At 42.1% G+C, this 22,622-nt stretch overlaps 1 protein-coding gene across 1 annotated transcript in view; it reads left to right on the top strand.

Moving 5' to 3' along the window:
- The window catches only part of LOC311263794 (protein sidekick-1-like), a 242,425-nt gene that overhangs the window by 137,619 nt on the left and 82,184 nt on the right, over window positions 1–22,622 (top strand). The window contains exons 6-9 of the mRNA XM_084364111.1: window positions 7,010–7,036; window positions 13,776–13,878; window positions 17,049–17,224; window positions 20,399–20,482. Of these exons, the coding sequence (XP_084220237.1) occupies window positions 7,010–7,036; window positions 13,776–13,878; window positions 17,049–17,224; window positions 20,399–20,482 (390 nt within the window). The remainder of the gene's footprint in view (window positions 1–7,009; window positions 7,037–13,775; window positions 13,879–17,048; window positions 17,225–20,398; window positions 20,483–22,622) is intronic.

Here is a 22,622-nt window from a genome sequence, read left to right as displayed (position 1 = left end):
ATTAGCTGTTATACTGACACCATGGTCCGACTGTTTGTGTGGGCGGTGCTTTTTCCTGCACTGTCTTCATTTGTTAAGGCCTCGCTAGATCACAGCCACGTTTCACAGTCATTTACTAAGCCATACATAAGTGTGTGTTTGTCCTCTTGTAGACTTTGCTATCACGATGTACCTCAGACAAAGTTTGCTATCAGGGTTTCAGGGCAAACAAAGCACCCACGAAGAATAACTGAAAGAAGAAGAGATAATAAAAAGCGTTAGGGGGGTGAGGTCGAGCAGAGCAGAGATGAGGACAGAGAAGGATCGGTACCAGAGAGTCAAAGAAAAAGAGGCGAGCAGTGAGCAAGTGCGAAATTGGGAAAGCTTTGAGGACGATATAGATGGATAGGAAGGAAGACAGAGAGGCAGAGTGTAAAAGTTGAAGATTGAGAGGGGATGCTGAAAACAGGAATAGATCAACAGGGCCTTTAATCCAAAAATAGTTTCCACCCTTCTCCTCCTTCCTCCTCGTCCCTACTTACCTCCCCGCCACTCCCTCCTCCCCTGTCTAGTTGTTTGGAGTGATTGAAGAAATGAGGAGATGTGTGCGGCCTATATTACGCACACACATGCAGACATCACAGCAGTGTGTGCGCATGTGGACATATTGTGATCCACAGACAGACAGATGATGTCCATTACCAGGCCGTGCTGTCCGGAGCCAGGCGGAACAGCTGCAGCCAGATTTCACTGATCTATCACTGTTCTAATGAATCTGTTATAGCCAGACTCAACCAATCAATCTCTGAGCCAGTTAATCAATTAAGCCATTAATCAGACACAGACCCTAACTGTTCTTGCCCAGATGAGCGATCGCTTTACATATATATACAGACATAAAGACACGGGCACAAACACGTGTGCCCTTACACATACGGACACTGAGTCCGTCAGTGTGTAACTGACTGTGAGAGTGACATCTGCCTTTCTTCGACACAAACAAGCAACATAATTGAATGTGGCTTTGTTTGGCGGCTGTTAGTATACTTTCCAAGAAGTACACCTGACTTAGTTGAGCAGCGCATTCAGATAAACAGGAAATATTTGCAGGTGAGTTACTGCGGCAAGCTTTAAGTGGCAATAGCCAAATTGATTGTTGGTTTGATTTTCTGTTTCCTGTATTGGGACATTTAATTGGAATGAGAATATTAGCTTGTCAAATGCAAGGATTTGCTGTTTCTTCTGGTTTAGACCATTGTTAATTGACTACTTTGGGGTTTTGGGGATTCTCTGTTTTACAACACAAGCAATTAGAAAGGGTCACCTTGGGGGTTGTGACATTTTAATGGGCATTTTGCCCTGTTTTCTGACATTTTATAGACTAATGGCCTGGACACACTGGATTGTTGATCCAGCTCTAAAAATTATTAAGTCACAATGACAGTTAGGCCCAAGAGTCTCTCTTTCAATGTAATCTCTTGTTTCTTTTCCTTTTCAGTCTGAATTTCAGTATAAAATAGCAAGGCCATCTCACATTCATTAAATACAAATACAAATGTTAAAATCATTTGTATGTCGATGGAAACGGTTATTACACGTTAAGTCTTTGAAGATTTCAATAACCTCAAAATCTGTTCCCAGACTAAATACTTCTAAAGACACCTAAAGACCACAATGTGCAATAACAACAGTTGTTTTCAGCAGTAGCCTCATGCTCACTCGCCAGTGTATTCTGCATCATTTCATAATGTTTTCTGACTAGTTGGTTTGTAAATGTAGGTCGCAGCAGCGGTCACATTGTAGGACTTTGCTCCTGGATTCATGACACTTGTCTTTAGTCTCTGAAGCTTCGATTTTGACTGACAACCAAAGATTTGATTGTCAACTTTGGTCTGGGACAGCTCAAAATAGCACTAAAAATGAAACGATTACTTAGTTGATGATAAGAAATAATCCTAACGGGCAGCCCTGCAGGATATCCTGTACGCTGTGTTGTGCTATAATAAAGTATGGTTTTCTTCAAAGGACTTTCCCAAAGGGGATCAATAAATTCTGAGTACAGTATTCACATTTTTATTCTGCTCCAAAGACCGTGAGCTTGTGAGTGAGTGTCTTAGCCTTCAAGGAAGTGCCCAAGGAAATGCCAGGACATGTTGCCCTCCACTGAACTGTCACATTCCTCCAGGCCTCGTCCCTTCACTCGCTGGCGTGTAGCAAATGAATGGACTGTGTCTACAGCCACACAGAGTGCTGTGAACACTTAGCTGGATTACCACTTGTTTCTAAAGGAGGCACTCAAGATTCAGTATCCTCTTGTATATGAGCCTTATTTACTTATGCTGAGAGTCTCTGAGATGGCGATTCTGTGGGACAGGGAAGTGATAGTAGAGAGCTGGAGAGATAAAGACAAAGAAGGGGTGACAATGAAGAAGGAGTGTGAGATAAGGGATTACCCTGCAGCATTCTGGAGAAAGAAGACAAGAAAGGGGGAAACAACCTGATTTAGTAATGATGCATCTTCTCTTTCTTGTCTCACGTGGTCCCGTCTCCATCTGGTATTTCACCCTGAGGTGGTGGGCACACAGCTGCACCACATCGCTGCCTTTTAAAGCCCCACCTTTTGGCTCCAACTTTCCCCTGTCTTCCACATGTCTTTCATCCCTCGCTCCTTCTCTCTCGCCTTGTAATGTTTCTCCTGCGAGATCAGAGGCTTCCTATTTTTTCTTTCTGTCTCTTATCAGAGGCGCAAACTTGCGGAAGCAGCACTCTTCTTTTGAATTGGAAATGATTTCTCTCGTTTCAAGCCATCATTAGGCTCACAGTATGAATTGAACATCTATTTCCCATTTTCATTACATGGCACTCTCGTGTTTTTTTTTTTTACGCCTACCTTGTACTTCTGTTGTATCTTTTTAAAGCCGGATGTTTGTTTACCCATTTCAATAGCACATTTTTATGTGTCGTCTCGTTTCCGTGCTCTTTGTTCGACTCTTGAGTTGATAAGAGTTTGTGTTTAACAAGGGATTGGTGGTTTTTTTTTTTTTATTTATCTCAAGCGCACATTTTTTGGGCAGAAATAAACCTAAACTCTGACGAGATGGAGAGTACAAATCATATAAGTGTCGAAGGAAAGCGGAAGAGAGGGGAGAAAGGCTGAGACAAGCTAACTTTTTTGCTTTCAGACGGTGAGCAAAGAGAATGTCAAAACCAGGTGACATTTGGGATTCCATACAAGGATGATTGACACCAACTTTACCTGCATGTGTGTGGGAGACTGGGCTGTACATACTGGCTGTGTGTGTGGGCATGATTGACATGGTAAATTGGAAAGGTCAACTGGTGCTAGTGTTTGGTAGAGACAGGCAGACAGCAAGAAGATGTAACCTTCCCAGTCCACATTTCTGGAGGGAAGGAGAATCTGAGCAGGAGACTTGAAAATTTGGCTCAAATAGAGGGAAGGGGAGTGGAGGGTTGTGTGAAAAACTGAGATTTAATATGTAAACCCGCTCTCTGCTGTTTATATGCTGTGTATAAATGATAGGGCTCCTCAATTCTGGTCAGATTTACAAAGTGAGATAGACTGCTGGGTATAGGAGAGGAAGCGAGCAGACTACGAAATGTTATCACCTGGGTCCTTCAGGATTTGCCCCGAGGTCTGAGGTCAACACTCCAGCCAGCTTATTATTTTACCTGTGTGTGTGTGTGTGTGTGTGTGTGTGTGTGTGTGTGTGTGTGTGTGTGGATGGGGTCCATGAGTCCTTGCGTTTCTCTCTGTGAATGTGTCAGGATTGGAAATCGGAGTGTTACATTTGTACAGCAATTGATATGAATTTCAAATAGGTGTGTGTTTGTGTGTGTGTGTGTGTGTATGTGTGTGTGTTTTTAAGTGAGAAACAGGAACAGAGAAGAGTGTGGAGAGAGATTGACAGGGTAAATTGGAACGGTAAGGGTTCTGAGGTTGAACTCGGGGGTTTAAAACAGCCGAGAGAGAAAAAGAAAAGAGCCAAACGTGTTGCTAAAAAAAGTATTCTTTGGCTTGGGGAAATGTGACAGTGGATGCAGATGTGGGTGGATGGGGAGAACGAAGCGAGGCTGAGCAGGAGAATAGATTGTCACCGAGGGCGAGGGGTGTCTGGTTCTATGTAGATGGAGGAAAGGAAGGAAAGCCCGGCAGGGCTGTTTGTGCGTCAAAAGGGGGGAGGAAGGGTGAGTCATGGAGGGTTTGGGGGAGCTGCGGCAAATAGGTGACCCACAGCTTGGGACTGGAGGGTCGGCACAGGTCAACTGGTAACACAGTGAGAGCGACAACAGCCTTTACAGACACAAAAGGACAGGTGCAGCTTACAGGATTGTTGTTTTGAAAAGCAGACACAACACACACATACTGTACTTAATCCTTGTTGTATTCACCCAGTAGAACAAAAACATACACACACACACACACACGCACACACTGTGGCAAGCACACACAGAGGACATAGTGACCTGCTTGTTTGTAGGTCCTTCAGGCAGCTGAATACACAATAGTGAATTCATGAATACAAATCATACTCAAGGCTGAGACACACTTAGGCGCACACTAATATTTTAACATCTCCTCAAACTGTATTTTAAACGCATCGTATTAATACCAAGGATGAGTGAGTGGTGCCCATTTTGTATTAATTCAGAGCTTGAAGTACAGTCGTTATCTCTGCTGTGAAACGCACAGCTACACTTTGACAGATATGTTTTCAGGGCCAATACTGATTATTAGCAACAAAGGAGACCAATAACCAACATTTGGAACTGATGTAAGTCTGCGGTGTCAACGAAAATCTCTGTGTGAACATTTTAAATAACCAGTAATGAAAAGTACTGTGGGGCTCCAGACCAACTGTTTTACACTGATTGCACGAGTGCTCCTAACTTTTTTATTTAAGTGCTCCTGCTCATAATGTAGGTGCACCTAATAATATATTTGAATTAATTTTTTTTGCAAATTATGTGAAACAAATTTAACAGGAATAAAGACACACATAAATATTATTCTTCATTTAAATCACAGCACACACATCGAGACATTGCGATAATGGTAATAAAAAATATTTTTATCGGCTACTTAAAAAAATCTGACTTTCAGTTGCACCAGTACAACCATTGAAATTGTGTAGTCACACTTGAAGGATTTTTTTGGCTCATGTACAACCAGAGTTTTTCCATTTTCTGTTATATTATACTTTCACTCCACTACATTTTGGTGGCAGATTTTGTAGTTTTTACTTCATTACTGTACATTTATTTGATTACTTAAGTTACTTTGCAGATTCATATTATTCATGTTGATAGGCTAATTACTTAAATTTGTTGGCATTCAGACAAAAAAAACAAAAACCCACCAATTCCGACGATCGAACAATGCTGAATATCAGATCTGATACTCGGCCAGGCTGATGTTTCGTGGATTCAGCTCTGTAAACGTCAGATGCTTTGTTGTATTATGAACACACACACAGTCTAGCGCGTGCTCTGTCTGTTGTCCCCTGATGTCCCCATTGTTTCTCTGCCCCCGTTTGAAACTGAAGATGACTCAGTATGACACGTCATTTGAATACACACGCAGTTGTATGCCCCCCAGACCAAAGCCTGAGTGTTTCTGTTTGTGTGTCTGCGGGCATTATTGTGTTTGTGCGTGTGTGTGGTTGTGTGCTGACCCCCTTTTTAGACTCTCAAAATTATAGACTTCCAAATACTGCTGTTTAACAGCACAATCCATGCTCCAGTTAAACGACTGCGTCCAGGTGTGTTCATAATAGGTCTGGGTATTGTTTTTATGATAGTATTTCTGATGAGTTTTTGTTTATCTAGTCTGATACTGAAGTCGACTTTATAATTCAAATGCGGGGTATTTATTGACATATGTTATGTCGTAGAAGGAGAAATGTGAACATATCTTAAGCTTCTGTTCACCACTGACCTTAACAACTGAAAAACATTCAACAAAACCCATTGCCTTCAAGAAAAGGAAACCCGAAGTGCAAAAAATGTTTAAAAAAATGTATTTCAGGATTTCAGGAATCATTCCTGCGGCACCATAACAAGCCTTCATAACATATCAATCTTTGTCTTTAACAAAAATGATGAAAACAACAGTGTTGATGTGTCTGAAGTTTTTCTCTCCTCTCTCTCAGATTTTTCCAAGAGGTTTTCAGCTGTCTTTGTTTTTTTTTCTTCCTCATCAGCTAGCTTACTCACTCTTCACCACTTGTTCTCAAACACTTTGTGTGTGTGTGTGTGCGTGTGTGTGTGTGTTCATCTCATTGGCTGAATGTACTTTGCGCTGATGCTGGTTTGATACGTCAGAATCTAAATTGAGGCCCCTGCGCACATTTTTCACCACACACACACAGTCTCAGCTCGAAACAAATATACACACAACCACACACCCAGTATTCAAGTGTTGAGTGACTGGCTGAATAGGAGTGTGAAGGGGTATTGTATTGATAGATGAATAGTGAATGTAGATTTTCTGCCAGTAGAATGTCAATGCCATCATTTTCTCGCAGCCTACAGTCTTGCTACCTCCAGACTTATGACAAATACAGGCAGAAAGGCAGAGGGGGGTGATAGAGAGGGAGAAGAAAAGAGTGAATGAAAGAGACAAAATTTGGTAGCTGGCAGTTGATGGATGGGCTGCAACAGCTCGTCTTCCTCTGGACTTCATGATAACATGCCATTCTCTCATCCTCCCTGTCTCTTCCTCCCTCTCATCCATTTCTCTGTATTTGTTTTTTCCTCATTCTTGTTGAAGGAGTCTCCTTTTTTCCTGCACGCCTCCTCATCTCTAAGACGCCTTAGAGCTACTGATTTGTGAATGTCTGTATTTTCCTTGGCTTTTTTAATGTGTGTTTGCTAAATGTGTCTTTTTGCCGCGCCCCGAGGAAACACATGAAATCTAAATTATATCTCTCCTGTTTTTCTCTCCCCTCAACTTCCTATCTCCCCTTTTGTCCCACTTCTTTTCATCTCACTCGCTTTGGCTGATGGACAGTTGGCAAGAAGAACCGCGGGTCAACAGGTAAAGAACCCATTTACATTTACATTATCTCCCCTGCTCTTTCTCTCTGGCTCCTTCTTCCTCCCTCTCTATCTAAACAGAGACAAATATTGCTGTGACCTTTGCTCCTACCCGAGAGTTGGAGCTACGGGCTGCTCAGCTAAATGCTTTGCTGAAGGTCACATTGGCTGCAGTGGTGGGTACATGTTGTAAAAGATGTTCATTCCACGAGTTTCACTTTTTCTGCCTCGTGGCTTGTAAGAAAAACCTACAGCTGAAAACCTCCAACCTCAAGGTCAGAATGCTGAGGGCCTGCATCGACTGAGTAGTATTGAAAAATAACTTCACGGTTTACAGTAAGGGTGCAGTGTAACAATTATTAGTTGATTATTATTGTGATTATTATTACATTAGTGATCAATTCAGCACACAATATTTGGGTCAGCATACAACTTATTTTGGTTCAATATGGCCCTCAAGCCAAATTAGTCTATAACAGTCTATATACATCTGAAAAGACACATTGAGCTCACTATTGACACTACATTATAAACAACAAATCTTTATTGAAATGGTCAGGAGGAGAGCTAGTTAGCTTTTAGTTGATTGATGCCCGTGGGCAGCAGAGTCTGGCGGTGTTTCTTGGCCAAGGGAGCTGACAGATAACGGCGCTAAAAGAGCTAGTGCGGCTAACAGCTAAACACACTGCAGGATGAACAGCAGTTTAGTGACAACACAGCGAGTTTACAATAAACGAATGTATTAAAGTACTTCAGTTTAGCACACTTTCGGGGTGGCTAGGGTGCAGCTGTGGCTCAGGAGGTTGAGTAGGTGGTACACTCATCGAAAGGTTGATGGTTTAATTCCCTGGTTGGGACATACTGAACCCCAAGTTGCTGCCGATGGCTGTTTTAAGCGGTTCTGACCTTGTCACCCTTGTCTACATCAGTGCAGCTGAGGTGGAGCAAGTGAACAGTTTTAGGTTTGGGGGGAATCAACATCACAGAGAACCTGTCATGGCCTTCACACATCACCACCCTGGTAAAAATAAAAAAAAGTACAGAAAGGGGTTTACTTCCTAGGGAAACTAAGAGGGTTTGTTTCCAGAGCCAAATTCTCATTAACTGTTCTCGTCACAAACTGGCATGGTTCCGCCCAGGACAGGTGGCTCAGGGCGCTACAGTGGGTCATTAAAACTGCACAAAACATCATTGGTACCAATCTACCAAGCATCAGTGATATCGGTGAAATGTCTGCGCAGAGCCCCACAACACCCACCCCCACCACAGTCTGTTCACCCTGCTGCCGTCTGGTAAAAGATACAGAAGTATCTGCGGCCATACCACCAGACTACAGATCAGCTTCGTTCCTCAGGCTGTGAGGCTCCTGTACTCAACCTCAACACTCCACCAGAAAAGATTTTTTTTCTTACGTAGCATAAAGGGAATACACTTTACATCTCGCTCTACAACCCTGGTGTTGTAAAATGACTATTAACCGAACCTTTGAACATTTGAAACACTAAACTCATGACAACAGGGAGAGGGGACTGACAATAATAACTTTCTCCTAAATATAACCACCAAAGGGAAAGTGAACTCAGCTTACAGGTTGATGCTGGAGTGGAGGTGGGACTTTTGAACAGCAGCAGCTGTGAAGCAGTGCTGGTGTCAGCATAGCTTTCAGGTGAGCTGCATGGCAGCAAAAGAATGGCATTAATGCACCGCCATACTGACAACGGGTATGTGGGATATTGCAGTGAGGAGAGTATGACATGTGGGCAGCCTGAACTAGCTCTCAGGCTTCGCTTCATTTGGCCAACACTTTTTCTGCTACATCAGACATGCTAGCTTGTTTTCCTCCAGCATCACCTGAGTGTTCGGTACCTGAAGTGCCACTATTTCTGTCCACTGCATGCAAGCAGTCTCTTGCTGCAGATTCACGGAGTCCAAAGGAATTACAAACGCCACAAGAGTGTTTGTCGCTGCTGGTATTCAACCACTGAGTCACAGAGAACACAGAGTGCTTGAGTCCGCTTTAAAATTCCTTCATGGGCACATGCTGTTATCATTACATCTGGGCCACATTGACATATTTCCTACTTGTAGGGTAATAACTGTGTGTCACTGTCATGCATTGATGATTCTCCGAATTAATGGGGGAAAAATATTCTCAGTTTTCCCCACTGTTCCAAAAAAGTTTCCAGGCATGAAGCAATTGCAAGCCCTTATTCTAGTACAGGGATGATGAAATGTTACCTCAATATGTCATTGTGGATTTTGTCAAGCAGCCAAAAAAAGGCAACTAATATAGTGCTTAAAATTAATCAAATAATCATTGAGCGCTCCCGAGAGCTTAACTCCTGCCCTGCCTCTCCATTACTGCTACATGCTTCTTGTTTCTTCCTCTTTCCTTTCTTTTCTTTCCCGACTTTCCACCCCCTCCTTCCATCACTCGTGTGGCGCGATGACAGAGATAGATAGAGGGGTTGGCAGCTGAAGGAAGAGATGAATATTTAAAATCGGGCATCTTTCTCGGTCCTCTCACTGCTTCCCATTGTCTGTGTCTGTCTCCCCCTGGGGCTTGGATCCTCTACTCTTGGTGTGGTGTGGCTTAAAAAGCGTGCACGTATGTGTGTGTATTTCCTGGCTTGTGGTTTTATATTGGCATTCCAAGGCAAGTGTAGTCAGACGATGACACTTAGCTGTCAGCATGCAGCATTAATGAGCGCAGTGACACGCACAAACACTCACCCCACTCTCACACACATGCAGTATTCTCAAGAGGGATCGGCAAATGATCACCTCCTCCTCTCCATTTATTTTTGTATACCTTCCAAAAAAAAACTCCCTTTAAAATATTTATAAAAGCTATCCATTTTCTTTAACCTCTCCTTTCCCAAGTCCCTCCTTTCCATCTTTCTCTCCTTTTTATGTTTTCTCTCCCACTCTCAAACACTTCTTCTCCCTCTGTTGTGTACGCAGCCTCAGTGTGATATGCATTAGTTGGCTATGAACCCTGCAGACACCTATCTGACAAATCTATTAATACACAGTGAGCTAACGACAGCCTCCTCCTGTGCATGGTGTGTATGTAAATAAATGTGTGTGTGTTCACCCCTCAGCCAGTCTCTGTGCTCTCGAGGTCTCTGCAGAGATTTGAAAGGCTTAAAACACACAGATCTCTGGTCATAGAAAGATCATACACACACACATGCACACACACACACAACTGATTCACTGACACAATAGGGAGTTTGGAGTGACTGGCAGATTTAATAGGAGAACAAGCTGTAATCTGAGAGAATCCATTCGACGAGGGATTACATAGTAATCTGTGGATGGAATAGCCTTTCATCTCCCTCTCCCTCGCTCGCTCTCTGTTTCTCTTTCTATCTCTCTCGCCCTTTATTTATCCATCTCGATCTCTTCCCTGCCCTAAAGCCGCATCAATCCTTTTACCAGCCCTGTTTTTTTTCCTTTTTATCATTCCCATCCTTGATTTAATTGGGATTTCTCTGCTTCACTCTGAATACCACGCACATAGACTCACACATGCATGCATACCCTCACACAGCTGTGTCACCTCAGCAGCACTTAACTGTCAATCAGCGATGATTGCGCCAACGACAGCGCTGCAACGTTGCAGCACGTCACTGCCAGCCCGCTGCTAAATTATACTCACATCCATGTGCGCTCACATATGCATTTTTCCGTATCCTCATCTGTTTTAATTTATTTTTCAGCTTTAACTGTTCTTCTTTTTATCATCCCTCTTTCTTTAATGAAGCTTTTCAGCCCCAAGTTGTTGTTCTGATATTGCTTCGTTATACTACGGCTCTCCCTGCGTTCCTCGCTACCCTCCTTCCCTCCATCACTCCTGCTCTCCATCTCTCTGCCACATGGTGTTTCTCATTTGCTAAATGAGGAATCCAATAGCGTTAGATTAAACTTCTGGACTCTCTTTGTAGAATCCTTACAGGGAGGCTTTTAGCTGCCACAGCTTGCACACACGCAGACACACCGTAATAACACTGTCTGCCAGTTTGAATATTTCTCCTTGTTAAAGTTGAGGGAGATTAATTTGATAATCCGTGTTTAAACAACAAAAAGGAGGAGATAAGAAGATGTTAGGGAATAACGGAGGGAAGATGTGCAGTGGGGACCGAGAGATACAGATGAGATGAAATGATAGAGATTTCCCCAGAGAAGGAGGATGTTAGACACTCTGACAGAGGGAAAAGAAGAGCGCAGATCACACAACCATATGGCATTTTGCTTCCCCCTCTACGTCTACCATCATGTCTGTCACTCCAGGAAGAAAAAGACCATCTGTACAGTCCCCCCCTCGCTTTTCCCATCTACATATATACTCTCTATAATCTCTCTCCCAAGTGTTCTCCCTTGTTGTACAGGTGTTCCTGCTGTCCTGATTTGTCTGTCTTATACTCCCCTCATACTCACTGCCCAAGTTAACAGGATGGGTTCACATCCTCCTTCTGCTCATTATCATCGGTCGCTCCTGCCATTACAGCTCCACTGATGTCTACCAGTCTCTGCCTGACCTCTGCAGCTAATGGATGCTCTCCACTTACTCTCTCTACGTCTACCTGTCCACCATCCCTCTGCCTGTCTCTGTCTTCCACCTACTCCTGTTACCTTAACTTCTCCGGCACCAAACCTTTCAAATTTCAACACTTTGTACGAGAACTCTCCGCAGTGTGTGTGTGTGTGTGTGTGTGTGTGTGAGGGAGAAATTGGGAGAGAGTGATAGAGACCTCCACTATTACTTCCCGTCTCCCTTTTTTGTGTCACTTCACTTATCTTCCACATTAATGACTCAACCTCCACTTCGAGTAGGAGCTTCAGCAAGTGTAGGTGTCAAGACAGTAGAGCAAGTATATGTGTGTGTGTGTGTGTGTGTGTGTGTCTTCCTGTGCTCGCATTTCTTATTCTGTGTGACAGTTGGATATGACTTTTCAGCTCTTTCTCCCCGATTAAAAAAAAAAGGAGAAAGAGGGGAGAGAATGAGAAGGAGGAATAAAGAGCAGGGAGTTAATTACCACCTTTTCCCCTTCCTCCCTTCAAAGGGGAGATCAAAGCTGCTCCTCGCCTTCCCTCCATACCCCCCTTTCTAACACCCCTCGCCCCTCACCAGCCCCTATCAGACCTTGCCTGTTAATTTGTAGGCCCTACTCCTCCTTTATTGGAAATCTACATATTCATCGGTTATACGTGTATCAACAGGAAACCCAATGATGTCCATACACACACACACATGCACACACACACACATAACAGTGATATGGAGGCTTCACACTCTTTGTAAAACATAGCGATTGTTTTATTCTACTGTTTTTATACTATTTGGCGGAGCAGATGTTACAAACTTCAAGCTGATAACAATCCTAGAGTGTCCTTTTCTTATAAGAGTCCATTCCCACCATAAATCATACTCACACACACAATCAAAGTCTGGCACGCACACACACACACACCACTATACTCTCATACACACAGCCTGTAGACCATAAATCATTCTTCACATACTCACACCACTGTACTCTTTTCTAAACACTATCACTGCAACTCACGCGCACCATCATACCGTCTCCAATATATCATTAACGTGCTTCGAACAGAAGAGTGGTGTGTTTGACAAAGAGCCATATTGTTTAGGAGAGAATTATCGTGTTTGTGCGTTTGTGTAAGATTGAAAATATGTCTGGGTTAAGAGATAATGGCAGTTTAGAAGCAGCAGAAAAAAATTATAGAGTTTCATTCAGAGTCGTTTCAGTCAGACTCTGACACTCAAACATCTGTACTCAATCACATATACTGTCAATCTCTCTTATACACTGTCAGTCACTTACTATTATCTCTTCTCGTGTACTCTTCATTCATTTCATACTCTCTTATTCCACTTTTCACTGACCTCTTTTAAATACAATATACTGTATATCAGTCTCTCACTTGAGTGTGTGTTAAGCTGGACAGACACTGAACAGATGGTATTAATTATCATGTACAATTTGATCACTCTTTCGGCACGGCCATAATGTGTCATTTCTATTCTCACACTGAATATGAACGCTGATTCAATTGATTTTGTCTTGTCAATTCCGATCAAGTTTTATTATCCTAAAAACGTTGACAAACGACAAAACAGTATTGCCGCTATGTGCAATTCTACTTTAAATTAAAAATAAGACAAAAATGAATATAAAGAAGAAGATGCAGACAGTTTTATCTATATCACAACACCGTCTCAGTAAACCTTCAGTTGTTGTGCGTTCCATTTACCTCAGGAAGCTGGAAGTCGTGGCTGGGAATGATGTCGTACACACAGACGCAGACAGGCAACATCATCATTCATTTGGAGTTATCTGCTGAATATTTTCTCAATGAATCGACCAATTTTTGGTCCATTAAATGTCAGAATATAGTGAAAAATGGCCATTATATTTTCATTGTAAGTCCAAAGTGACGTCTTTAGATATCTGATAGGGACTGAAAAAGCTGGTACCATGTCCATTAGGAACATACAAGAGACTGAATGGCAAGTGGGCACAAAGAAAATGAGATGAAGGACGCTGCGACGGTGCGTTAAGTTGTATCATGGTCAGTACAAGAGAGTGTGATAGTGCAGTGTACAGTAGAGTGAGTGAGAGTCTTTTGTCATCCGTATCTGAGATTATGCTGCTGTCTGTGATTTATGGCCTAAACTGCCTCTCATATTTTCTCTCTCTCTCTCGTCACAGATCCTGAATCAGAACTCGTGGCTCCGGCGATTGTGATCGGACCCAAAGACACAACAGTGGTGGCAGGCAGTGAGACTACACTGGAGTGCATTGCTAATGCCAGGTAAATCTCTTTTATGTGCATGCACACACACACACACACACACACACACACACACACACACACACACACACACACACACACGCTCAAAGAGATCCTTTCTTTCAAGATGGCACTGTTTTCTTCCAGGGCAATTAGAGGACACCACATAAACTCGTAGCTCAGCAAGTCTTTCCCCCTAGTATAAGTGCACACACACACACACACACACACACACACACACACACACATGCACACACACACACACACACACACACACCAGTACCAAGTTAACTTAAACAGAAGTTGGATCAAAGTCCGGTCTGACATCAGCAAAGAAGCTGAACGCGACCACAAATTCACACTAGCCCATGCCAAGTCCAGTATGCACACACACACAAACACACACACGGGTGTGGTCTTGTCTGAATCAACAGATGTTTTTTTAAAAGCAACAACAAATTCTACTTGCCAAAAAGTTGCCAAAAAACTGAACTGAAATCAGTTTCCGTTCATCACTTGTACGACCGGTCCAACCTCCCTCTGTGTCCCATGTGAACTGAGAACCGGCTAATGCGTGTTTTATGTTAAACATTGCAGTATTTGTTTTGAGCACAACCTGTAATGTGTCATTGTATTCCATGTCAAGACTAAAGGAACAACATAAATTTTCAGCCTTATTTCTCTGTATTAGTCATAGAGGTGGGATGAGAACAGTCTGGCTATATATAACTGCTGCAATATAAGCTTGTGTTTTCTATATCGCACACTGAATTCACTGATTCTGATGCCAGAAGATGGAGAAAGTACTGCAGGGAAAGTTTGGCCATTTTTCTACCTCCTTTAGGGAGCTCAACCACAGCTTGGCCAACTTCCCTGAAAGAAACTGGGCTTTGGTCACCAGCAGCTAGATCCAAGTATATACACAAGGAGAACATTATCAGTATGTTACATTTTGTAATATGCTCTCAGAAGTGTGTCCTTGTCCAACATGGATTAAAAAGAAAAGTGAGGCTGTTTCAGCTTCTACCATTAGAGTCACGACCAGGCTGATCATCAGTACACAACAGGTGATATTCTCGGCTCCACTTGTTCAACATGCTGTACTGATGTTCACTGTGTCTTACATGTGCAAGGTTATTGTTGGATTGTGTTATTAATTCATGGATTGTCTGGCCGCCCCGTTCTTTGAGAGGTGAAGTTGCATTAAATGCTTCTCAGCTGCACTTGACCAGCCCTTGACCTCGGGAAAGCACTTAAGGTAAAGCCTGAAAAAACAATTGACTAAACTGTATATCCATCATATAAACTCTGAGGAATGCTCTATAGGTATTATATCTGCAGCTCAGTCTTCAGCATTTCTTCTGCCAGAGACAATCCACTCCACAGAGGCTATTTCTGAAATCATAGAAGCGCCGGCTGAAAGATACTCACACAGAGAGATAATTCTGTACCCAGGGAACAGCCGAAAGAGACAAACTAATACATTGAAGTTTTGGAGAACGAAGAGTGTGATCGGTGAAATCAAGTGCCGTGCTGAAGTCTAAAAGCATCTGCTATCCACATCCATTAACCATTGATCAGTTATATGCACCAATGCAACCCTGGTAGAGCGCAAAAATAATTAGGAGTTTGATTGAAAACAAGCAGTTTCAGTGAGCATAGCATTAAGGGCTGTTTGGTCTGCTTTTTAGTCGTTGGGTAAGTTTTGGATTCTTTTGTTTTGGACAGGAGCCCCTGAGAAAGCATATTAAAGTTTTGACATATCAGCCTAGCAGTAAATTAAATTACTTTTCCGTCCAACTTTGTCTATACCTCGAGGTGTATCATCTCAGAGAGGACACAGTATACCCTCAACTGTATCCTCAGAAAAGGCAAAACACACTTTTTTTATGTAACATTGTATTATTTATAGTTGGACTGCTTGTTAAGCGGTTGCATTTTCATCCACTTTGAAGAACTTGAGTATTATGTGACTTCTTACACGTAATGTCTTTGAGAGTCTTCAGTTATTTTTACAAAACTGACCTGATTTACTTCCAAAACAACACATTGTGAGACAGAAAATATGTCACCAAATGCAGCATGAATTACCAGCTTGTCTTCGCCTCCTCCACATCTCTTAATACGACAGTCTTTTGTTAGTGTCATCTAATGTCATCAACAAAGTGATTTTTATTGGAATAAAACCAAAGAGCCACTCAGAAATAAAAAAGAACAGAATCATAATAAATCAAAGAAATGTTATAGTAATGATCTTCTAGCTAATGTATTTTAGATACAACTTGTTCAATATGTCAGCAGCTTGTATTTCACAAGCTGCCTTTTTTCCTTCGCCAGGGAGGTTATGTGTTCAGTAGGATTACACAAAAACTACTGATTTCTATGAAACTTGGATTGAGGATGGGTCTCAGCCCAGATTAAACCCTGTTAACTTTTGGTGCTGATCCAGATAAGGGGACAGATCCGGGAATTTCTTTCTCACTTTTTTTAACATTGCAAGATTTACGACATTTTACATCATTTTTGTCAATTTCTCAGGGAATAATTCCTGGATCTTGATGCTAGAAGATGGCATGGTGTAATGTACACTTTGAGTAGAATTACAGACTTGAAAAATTATAAAAAATTAAAAGTACCCAAAGAATGACTTAATGGCAGTAATTCGAGAAGTTGTTATTAGTTACTTCCACCCCTGATAACTAAACCATGACATTTTAGTCTTCCTTAACAAATTGTATCTAGATGGCCATTAAAGCTGCTGGTTCCATAATTAACTGTTGTCCAAGTAAATCAGTTGTACATTTTAATGTAGATTGCTTGTAAGAGTTGAATGGTTGCATGAAAATGTACCAAAAAACTGAGCTTCGCTTCTTGAATAAAAACATTACACACACACACCCATACATAGGCATGCAAAATGGTGTTTTGATGTTGTTTATCCAAAACAAAATCTCCCTATACATGAAAACCCATTCAGTCTCTCCGACATCCAGAGTAACTGACTGAAGCTCCTTCATGCTGAGTAGAGCTGACTGCTCTGATATACAGACTGTCATCATTCATTTCCTGCCTCATTGACACATAAACTGATGGATTTAATATGTTGTAATTGCCTTCTGTCACTCTTTTCCTTTTTCTCGAATTCACCCGACTCCTGTGATTTTCTCTTCTCTCCTATCCTCTCCTCTCAGACCGGCGGACAGTCTCGTGGTGTCATGGAAACGTGATGGGCGTCGGCTGACCAGTGGGCGTCGGCTCATTATTCCTGCCCCTACCTTCTCTGACACAGGGTTATATGTTTGTGAAGCATTGCTTAGCAACAGCACTGCCAAACCTGTGGAAGCAAAAGCACACCTCACTGTGATGGGTAAGAAAAAAAGGCAATCTCTCACACACACACACACACACACACACACACACACACACACACACACAAGCACACACTGAGTGACTAACGTGATTATACACAATTATCCTGGGTAGGTCTGACCCATCAAGCCTAATGCCCCCAACATGTACCATTAATTTTAGTTGTAACCTCGCTGTCGTCTTTTCTTGTACATTTTTTGCTCCGGGCACCGTTTCATTCTCTTTATTCCTCCATTTATTCTTACTTTCCTCCTGGAAGCATGACTGTGAACACCCCGGGCAGTGGCTGTCAACTACAGGACTACTCGAGCTGAATCTGTTGTCCACGCTCACCGATACACTGTCCATTGTGGTCACAAACAGCTGTTACTTTCACGCACTCACTACTTCATACACACGTGCTCACATTTACATGCATGTGTGTGTGCTGTTTGCACACAGACACCAAATGGCACCACAGACACACATGCCTGTTTGCCCAGCAGCTAAATTAGTTTTGTTCCCTGGAGTCGCCAATCAATAAGAGAACACTGAAAGCACTCAAACAGGAGCGCCCTCGTCACAATCCACTCCCGTCCTTGATATGTGTGCCTAAATAGAAAACAACGTACACGCAGGCGGGGAGCGTGTGATTGATGAAGCAAAACTTTTCTCCCCCAGTTCGTCGGCGTCTTTTTTGATCTGCTGTGATTGTCGGAGCGAGGGGGCCCCTAATGCGGAGAGAGCAAACTACCCATGCCTACAGAATTCTCACTAGTTAGAAATGACTTGCCTGAATATTAATACCCCAGTCATTCCCTCTCTTGTGTCACCCCCCCCCTTCACTAGCTACCGCCAACTTTTTTACCCTCTGTCTGCCCCTTTATTTCTGTCCCCCTTCTCCCTCTATCTCCCTCTCTATGCTATCTTCCTTCATTAGGCCAACAGGACTGTTATGGCCTGCCTGGCAGGAACAGAGTCTGCATGCAATCATATGTATCAGAGGAGTAGAGACTGATGAATACATTGCTTCTGATCCTCTTTTTTCTGCTATGGGCTGAACAGACCTTGATGCAATGAAAGGCATTCCTAAACAGAATAGTGTATGTGTCTGTATGAAACTAGGAGACAGCCTCAGAGGTATTCATTATTCAATTTCATTTCTTTTCTGCCCAGATGCACTAATCGGAATATGTATGACTCTGCATGCCAGTGTTGTATACTGTACAGACTGGCGCAAACAACAATATATCTGTTGTTGTTCTCCATCTTTGTTTTGCCGGCAGACAGCAGGGAATCCACAGAAGCTCAAAGCACTAAACCCAACCACCCAAACACTCCAGAAATGTGTTTTTGTTGTGCGTCTAGGTCCTCGCACTCACCTGACTGAAGGCGATTAATGCACCTGTGTTATCTGTGTCACGCCACATGGCTGTTATTCAACTCTTGTTTTCCTTCTCTCCGTTCACCGCAAGCCTCTCGCGCTCTCTTGTCAAAAATCGTGCAGAATTCCACCGTGCACAATAAAGATAGGAGATGGGGGTTTAAAAGTAACCACAAAGCAGTAAAGAACTTTAAAGTCAGTGTAGTCAGGTAGAATAAATGCAGCAACAACATGGGAGTCTATTCTTCACACACACACACACACACACACACGCACACACACACACACACACACACACACACACCCACACACACACACACACACACACACACACAGCTTGATCAAACTTTTACAGTTTGTCTTTGTTGTTGTTGCCACCTCAGTTTAACCATCCGCTGTGTGAAGAACCGAAAGAGAAAGTAAGAGAAATAACACAAGAGCAAGGGGATTTATTCTCTTTTTCTCCCACAGCAGTGAAATGACAGCATACTGTTATGTTATTATCAGAGGCAGCAAAAGTACACACATTCTTAGCTCAAGTAGAAGTACATGTACTTGTAAACAAAAGACTCAAAGTTACAAAGTACAGGCTCTGAAATGCACTCAAAGTATAGAAGTAAAAAGTGTCCCTCTGAAGGACAGGTCTCTGCCGATACAAGACACGAACACCATTTCTCCCCGTTCGAGTCTCCCTCTCTGTCTGTTTCTGTCTCATTATGTCTTTTACGTCGTTTCATCTTGCTACGTCTGCCGTGCGTGATGTGCACCGATAGGTTGAAATCAGTCTTGTGATGTTGAAAAGGCGGCGCGCAATGTCGCAAAACAAAAATAATCGATAAGTCCCCTCAAATGCGCCGTAGCCTGTTTAAAGATGTTAAAAGGTTGTCAGAAAAATAAATACTCAAGTAAAATACAGACATCAGAATTTGCACATCCCACCTCTGATTATTATTCATCAAGTGTAGCGAAAAAAAGTATAAAAAAGAAACTTTTATTAAAAATGCTTTCTCATTTTTGATAAGAGCTATATCTTCACATTCATTATTTATATATGCTGCATATAATGAACATTTTCCTCAATGACATTTTTCGACTGAAAATGAGTTAGCCGGTCTCCCTCCCTCCCCCCTACTCTCAGGGCTTGCTGTTTCACTATCTCTCACTTAGTATTAACAAATGTTTTAGAAAGAAATGGAGCGTATGCATGAGAAGGTCATTTTTTCATAAAATCTTGCGTTACAGTAACATACCAGAAGGCAAACATTCACTTTCAGAATCGAGGGAAGCTTTGTCTCGGAGCTGCTGTCAGCATTTAGAGCGACACTGGTGAAGATGTTTAGAGGGTGCAGTTATTGGCAGGGAAATGGAAGAGTTTAAAAAGGGGATTGTTTCCCTTGGGATACTCAGAGAATGTGTTTTTCTGTGACTGTGTGTAGAAGTAATTTCACAGGGCATATCCTGCCTTGCAATGACACTCAAGATACTCAGGGCCACGAGGGGACCCATTTTTATTCTGCAGTGCCGAGATTTCTTCTCCGAGTTTCTTCTCTATTAACAATAAATACATGGAGAGGGCAAAACTCCCAATTCTTCTTTTTTTAAAAGATATTTAATGATTGAACAAGTTTTTTAAGCCTTTTTGGAGGGTTTATTATTAATACTTCAAATGTGTTGCACACAGCAGGGGATGTTCTTAGTTTTTCTTCTTGAGTTTGAGATGTTATTTTATCCATATATTGATACAGGATATGCTGGATGTTTAAAACCCCTTTTTTTTAACGTTTTGTGTCCTAACGTTTTTCTCTGCAGAGCCTCCTTCTCTAACTGCTCAACCTACGAGGAGGATCTTTGCTGAGCTTGACAGGAATGTAGACATCCCATGCCTGGCTACAGGTACACTGCATACATGCTTACACAATTGTTCTACATAGTTTCAAGCATGTCTTAAACCAATACTCACATGCCAATACGTACACTGCAAGAGTGGTTGTGTTAATCGTACCAGCTGTGAAGATATTTTCCTAAAGCGATTCCAATGTAAGAAATAGGGGGGCAGAATCCACAGTCCTGGTTCTGTGTAAAAATGCAATCTAAAATTCAGCCGAACTAATTAGGTCTCAGCTGTTTGAGTTAGTTATGTCAAGTCGTGCAAAATTATAGTCCTTTTAGTATGAAATTCTCTCTTTTTGTCTCCTGGGAGACTGTTGTCAGGCTGAGAATGGATGGATGGAAACACACACAGAGAATATTGTTCTCAAAACACTGTAATTTTGGAAGGCAACCACTTCTTTTGACACAGTCAGAATACTAAAGTTTCAAATGAGCTTTTGATAAAGCTTAAAATGCATTTTTGCACAGAACAAGGATTGTATATTTTGTCCCCATTCTCTGATACTGAGATTGGGTTGGAAACAGATTTCTTCACTGCCAGAAGGGAGAGGAGGGATGATCACATCTATAAAAGCTCTCTTAACACATTAAGACCGGAAGCAACGTTTGTGTATTCCTCCCTTTAGAGCCTGATATGTGTTTTGGATGATGTTGTCACTTTCAAGACATGTGACTGAAGATTTGCGTTGTGATTCGTTGATGAACATTTTCAATTAAAGTCAAAGCCTTAAGCTCTTAAATGGTTTTTATTTCAATTGCTATCTGCTACAGAGGCCAAGAGTTAAATGTTTTAGTGAACGCTTGCAATTCTGTCAAGTTTTTCAGAAAATGCTCAGGTTTTAGCAGGTGTTTGGAAATGCCTTAGGTTTTAGAATGCATTTTTAATGGGCGTCCTAGGTCTTAATGGGTTAATGTACATATAAAGATGATTATTGTTTTAACGTATACTTAAAGGTGTCAGTATGTTTAAAACCAACTAGCTTTAAAGCCTAAACCAAGCTTTAAACTAGTCCACGCACAAATCACTTGTGCAACCACTATTTGCCACATGTCAAGGTCTGCTTCATTAAAGAAATTACGCTAATGATTTTACAGCGCAAACACACCCATTAAGTTTTGCAGCTGAGTGCAATTTCCCCTTGTTTTGCAATTATATAGTTATAAGTTATAAGTATAACACACACAGCTGAAATGGCTGCTGGCGGCAACAGAGAGGAGAACAGCAAAGATTCTCTTAAAGAGATTGAAGCAAAAGAGATAACATTTCTAATCAGCTGACCCGAGGAAGCAGGAGAAAAGAGGGGTCAGAATTAATGAGTAACATTCAGGTAGTCTTCCTGGCTGAATTTTGATGAAGGTTCTCAGTCATCCAGGTCGTGGTAATTGTTGTGTTTCAGTTTCTTGAAGATATCTCACCTCTAATCCAAGAGGCTTCTTCAGTTCTAACTAACTGGAGGGGAGTTAGAGGCTTTTAAACTCTGTGTGGGTGAGTTCTTACAGAGTTGTTAAGGACACGTGAACTCTGAGTTTCAGAGTCGTTAGGGCCACTTGTGGGTCGTTGACCCAACTGGCCTTCATGTGGGTTGCTAAGGCTAGGTGAGCCCAGTTGTGAATGGTTGTTAAGCTGTCTGGCGAGAGAACTCAGTACTGCATTGTAGGTGGGTGATAAGTAATGTCATAGGCCACCTCCTCTGTTCAAAGACGGTCATTCCAGTTTGACATAGATGGATTCTTTGACTCCTCGTTTTAACCATCCGTCTTCTCTGGCTGAGATGTTTACATTGTTGTCCTCAAAGGAATGATTTTTCTCCTTCAGATGTAAGTGGACAGCAGAGTTTTGACCTGAGGAGTTGGCCCTCCTGTGTCGTGCCATGTTGTTTATGGAGAGGTTGTTTTGTCTCCCCAATGTACAAATCTGTGCATTCCTGGCTGCATTGAACATCGTATGGTGACAGCAGGACACTCCCACACAGAGTTTAAAAGCCTGCAAACTCCCCTCCAGTTAGTTAGAACTGAAGAAGCCTCTTGGATGAGAAGTGAGACATCTTCAAGAAACACGTCCAGTTGCCTACGATACAGCACTGACTGAAGTTACGCTAAGCCTTATTTCAATAAGGAGAGCCTTTATAAGAGTGGATAAGTA

The sequence above is a fragment of the Pagrus pagrus genome, assembly GCF_965226575.1.
Source record: "Pagrus pagrus genome assembly, chromosome: 2".
NCBI classification, from domain to species: domain Eukaryota; kingdom Metazoa; phylum Chordata; class Actinopteri; order Spariformes; family Sparidae; genus Pagrus; species Pagrus pagrus.
The sequence above is the reverse complement of the archived record's forward strand: the minus strand, read 5'-3'. Positions and strand labels throughout refer to the sequence as shown.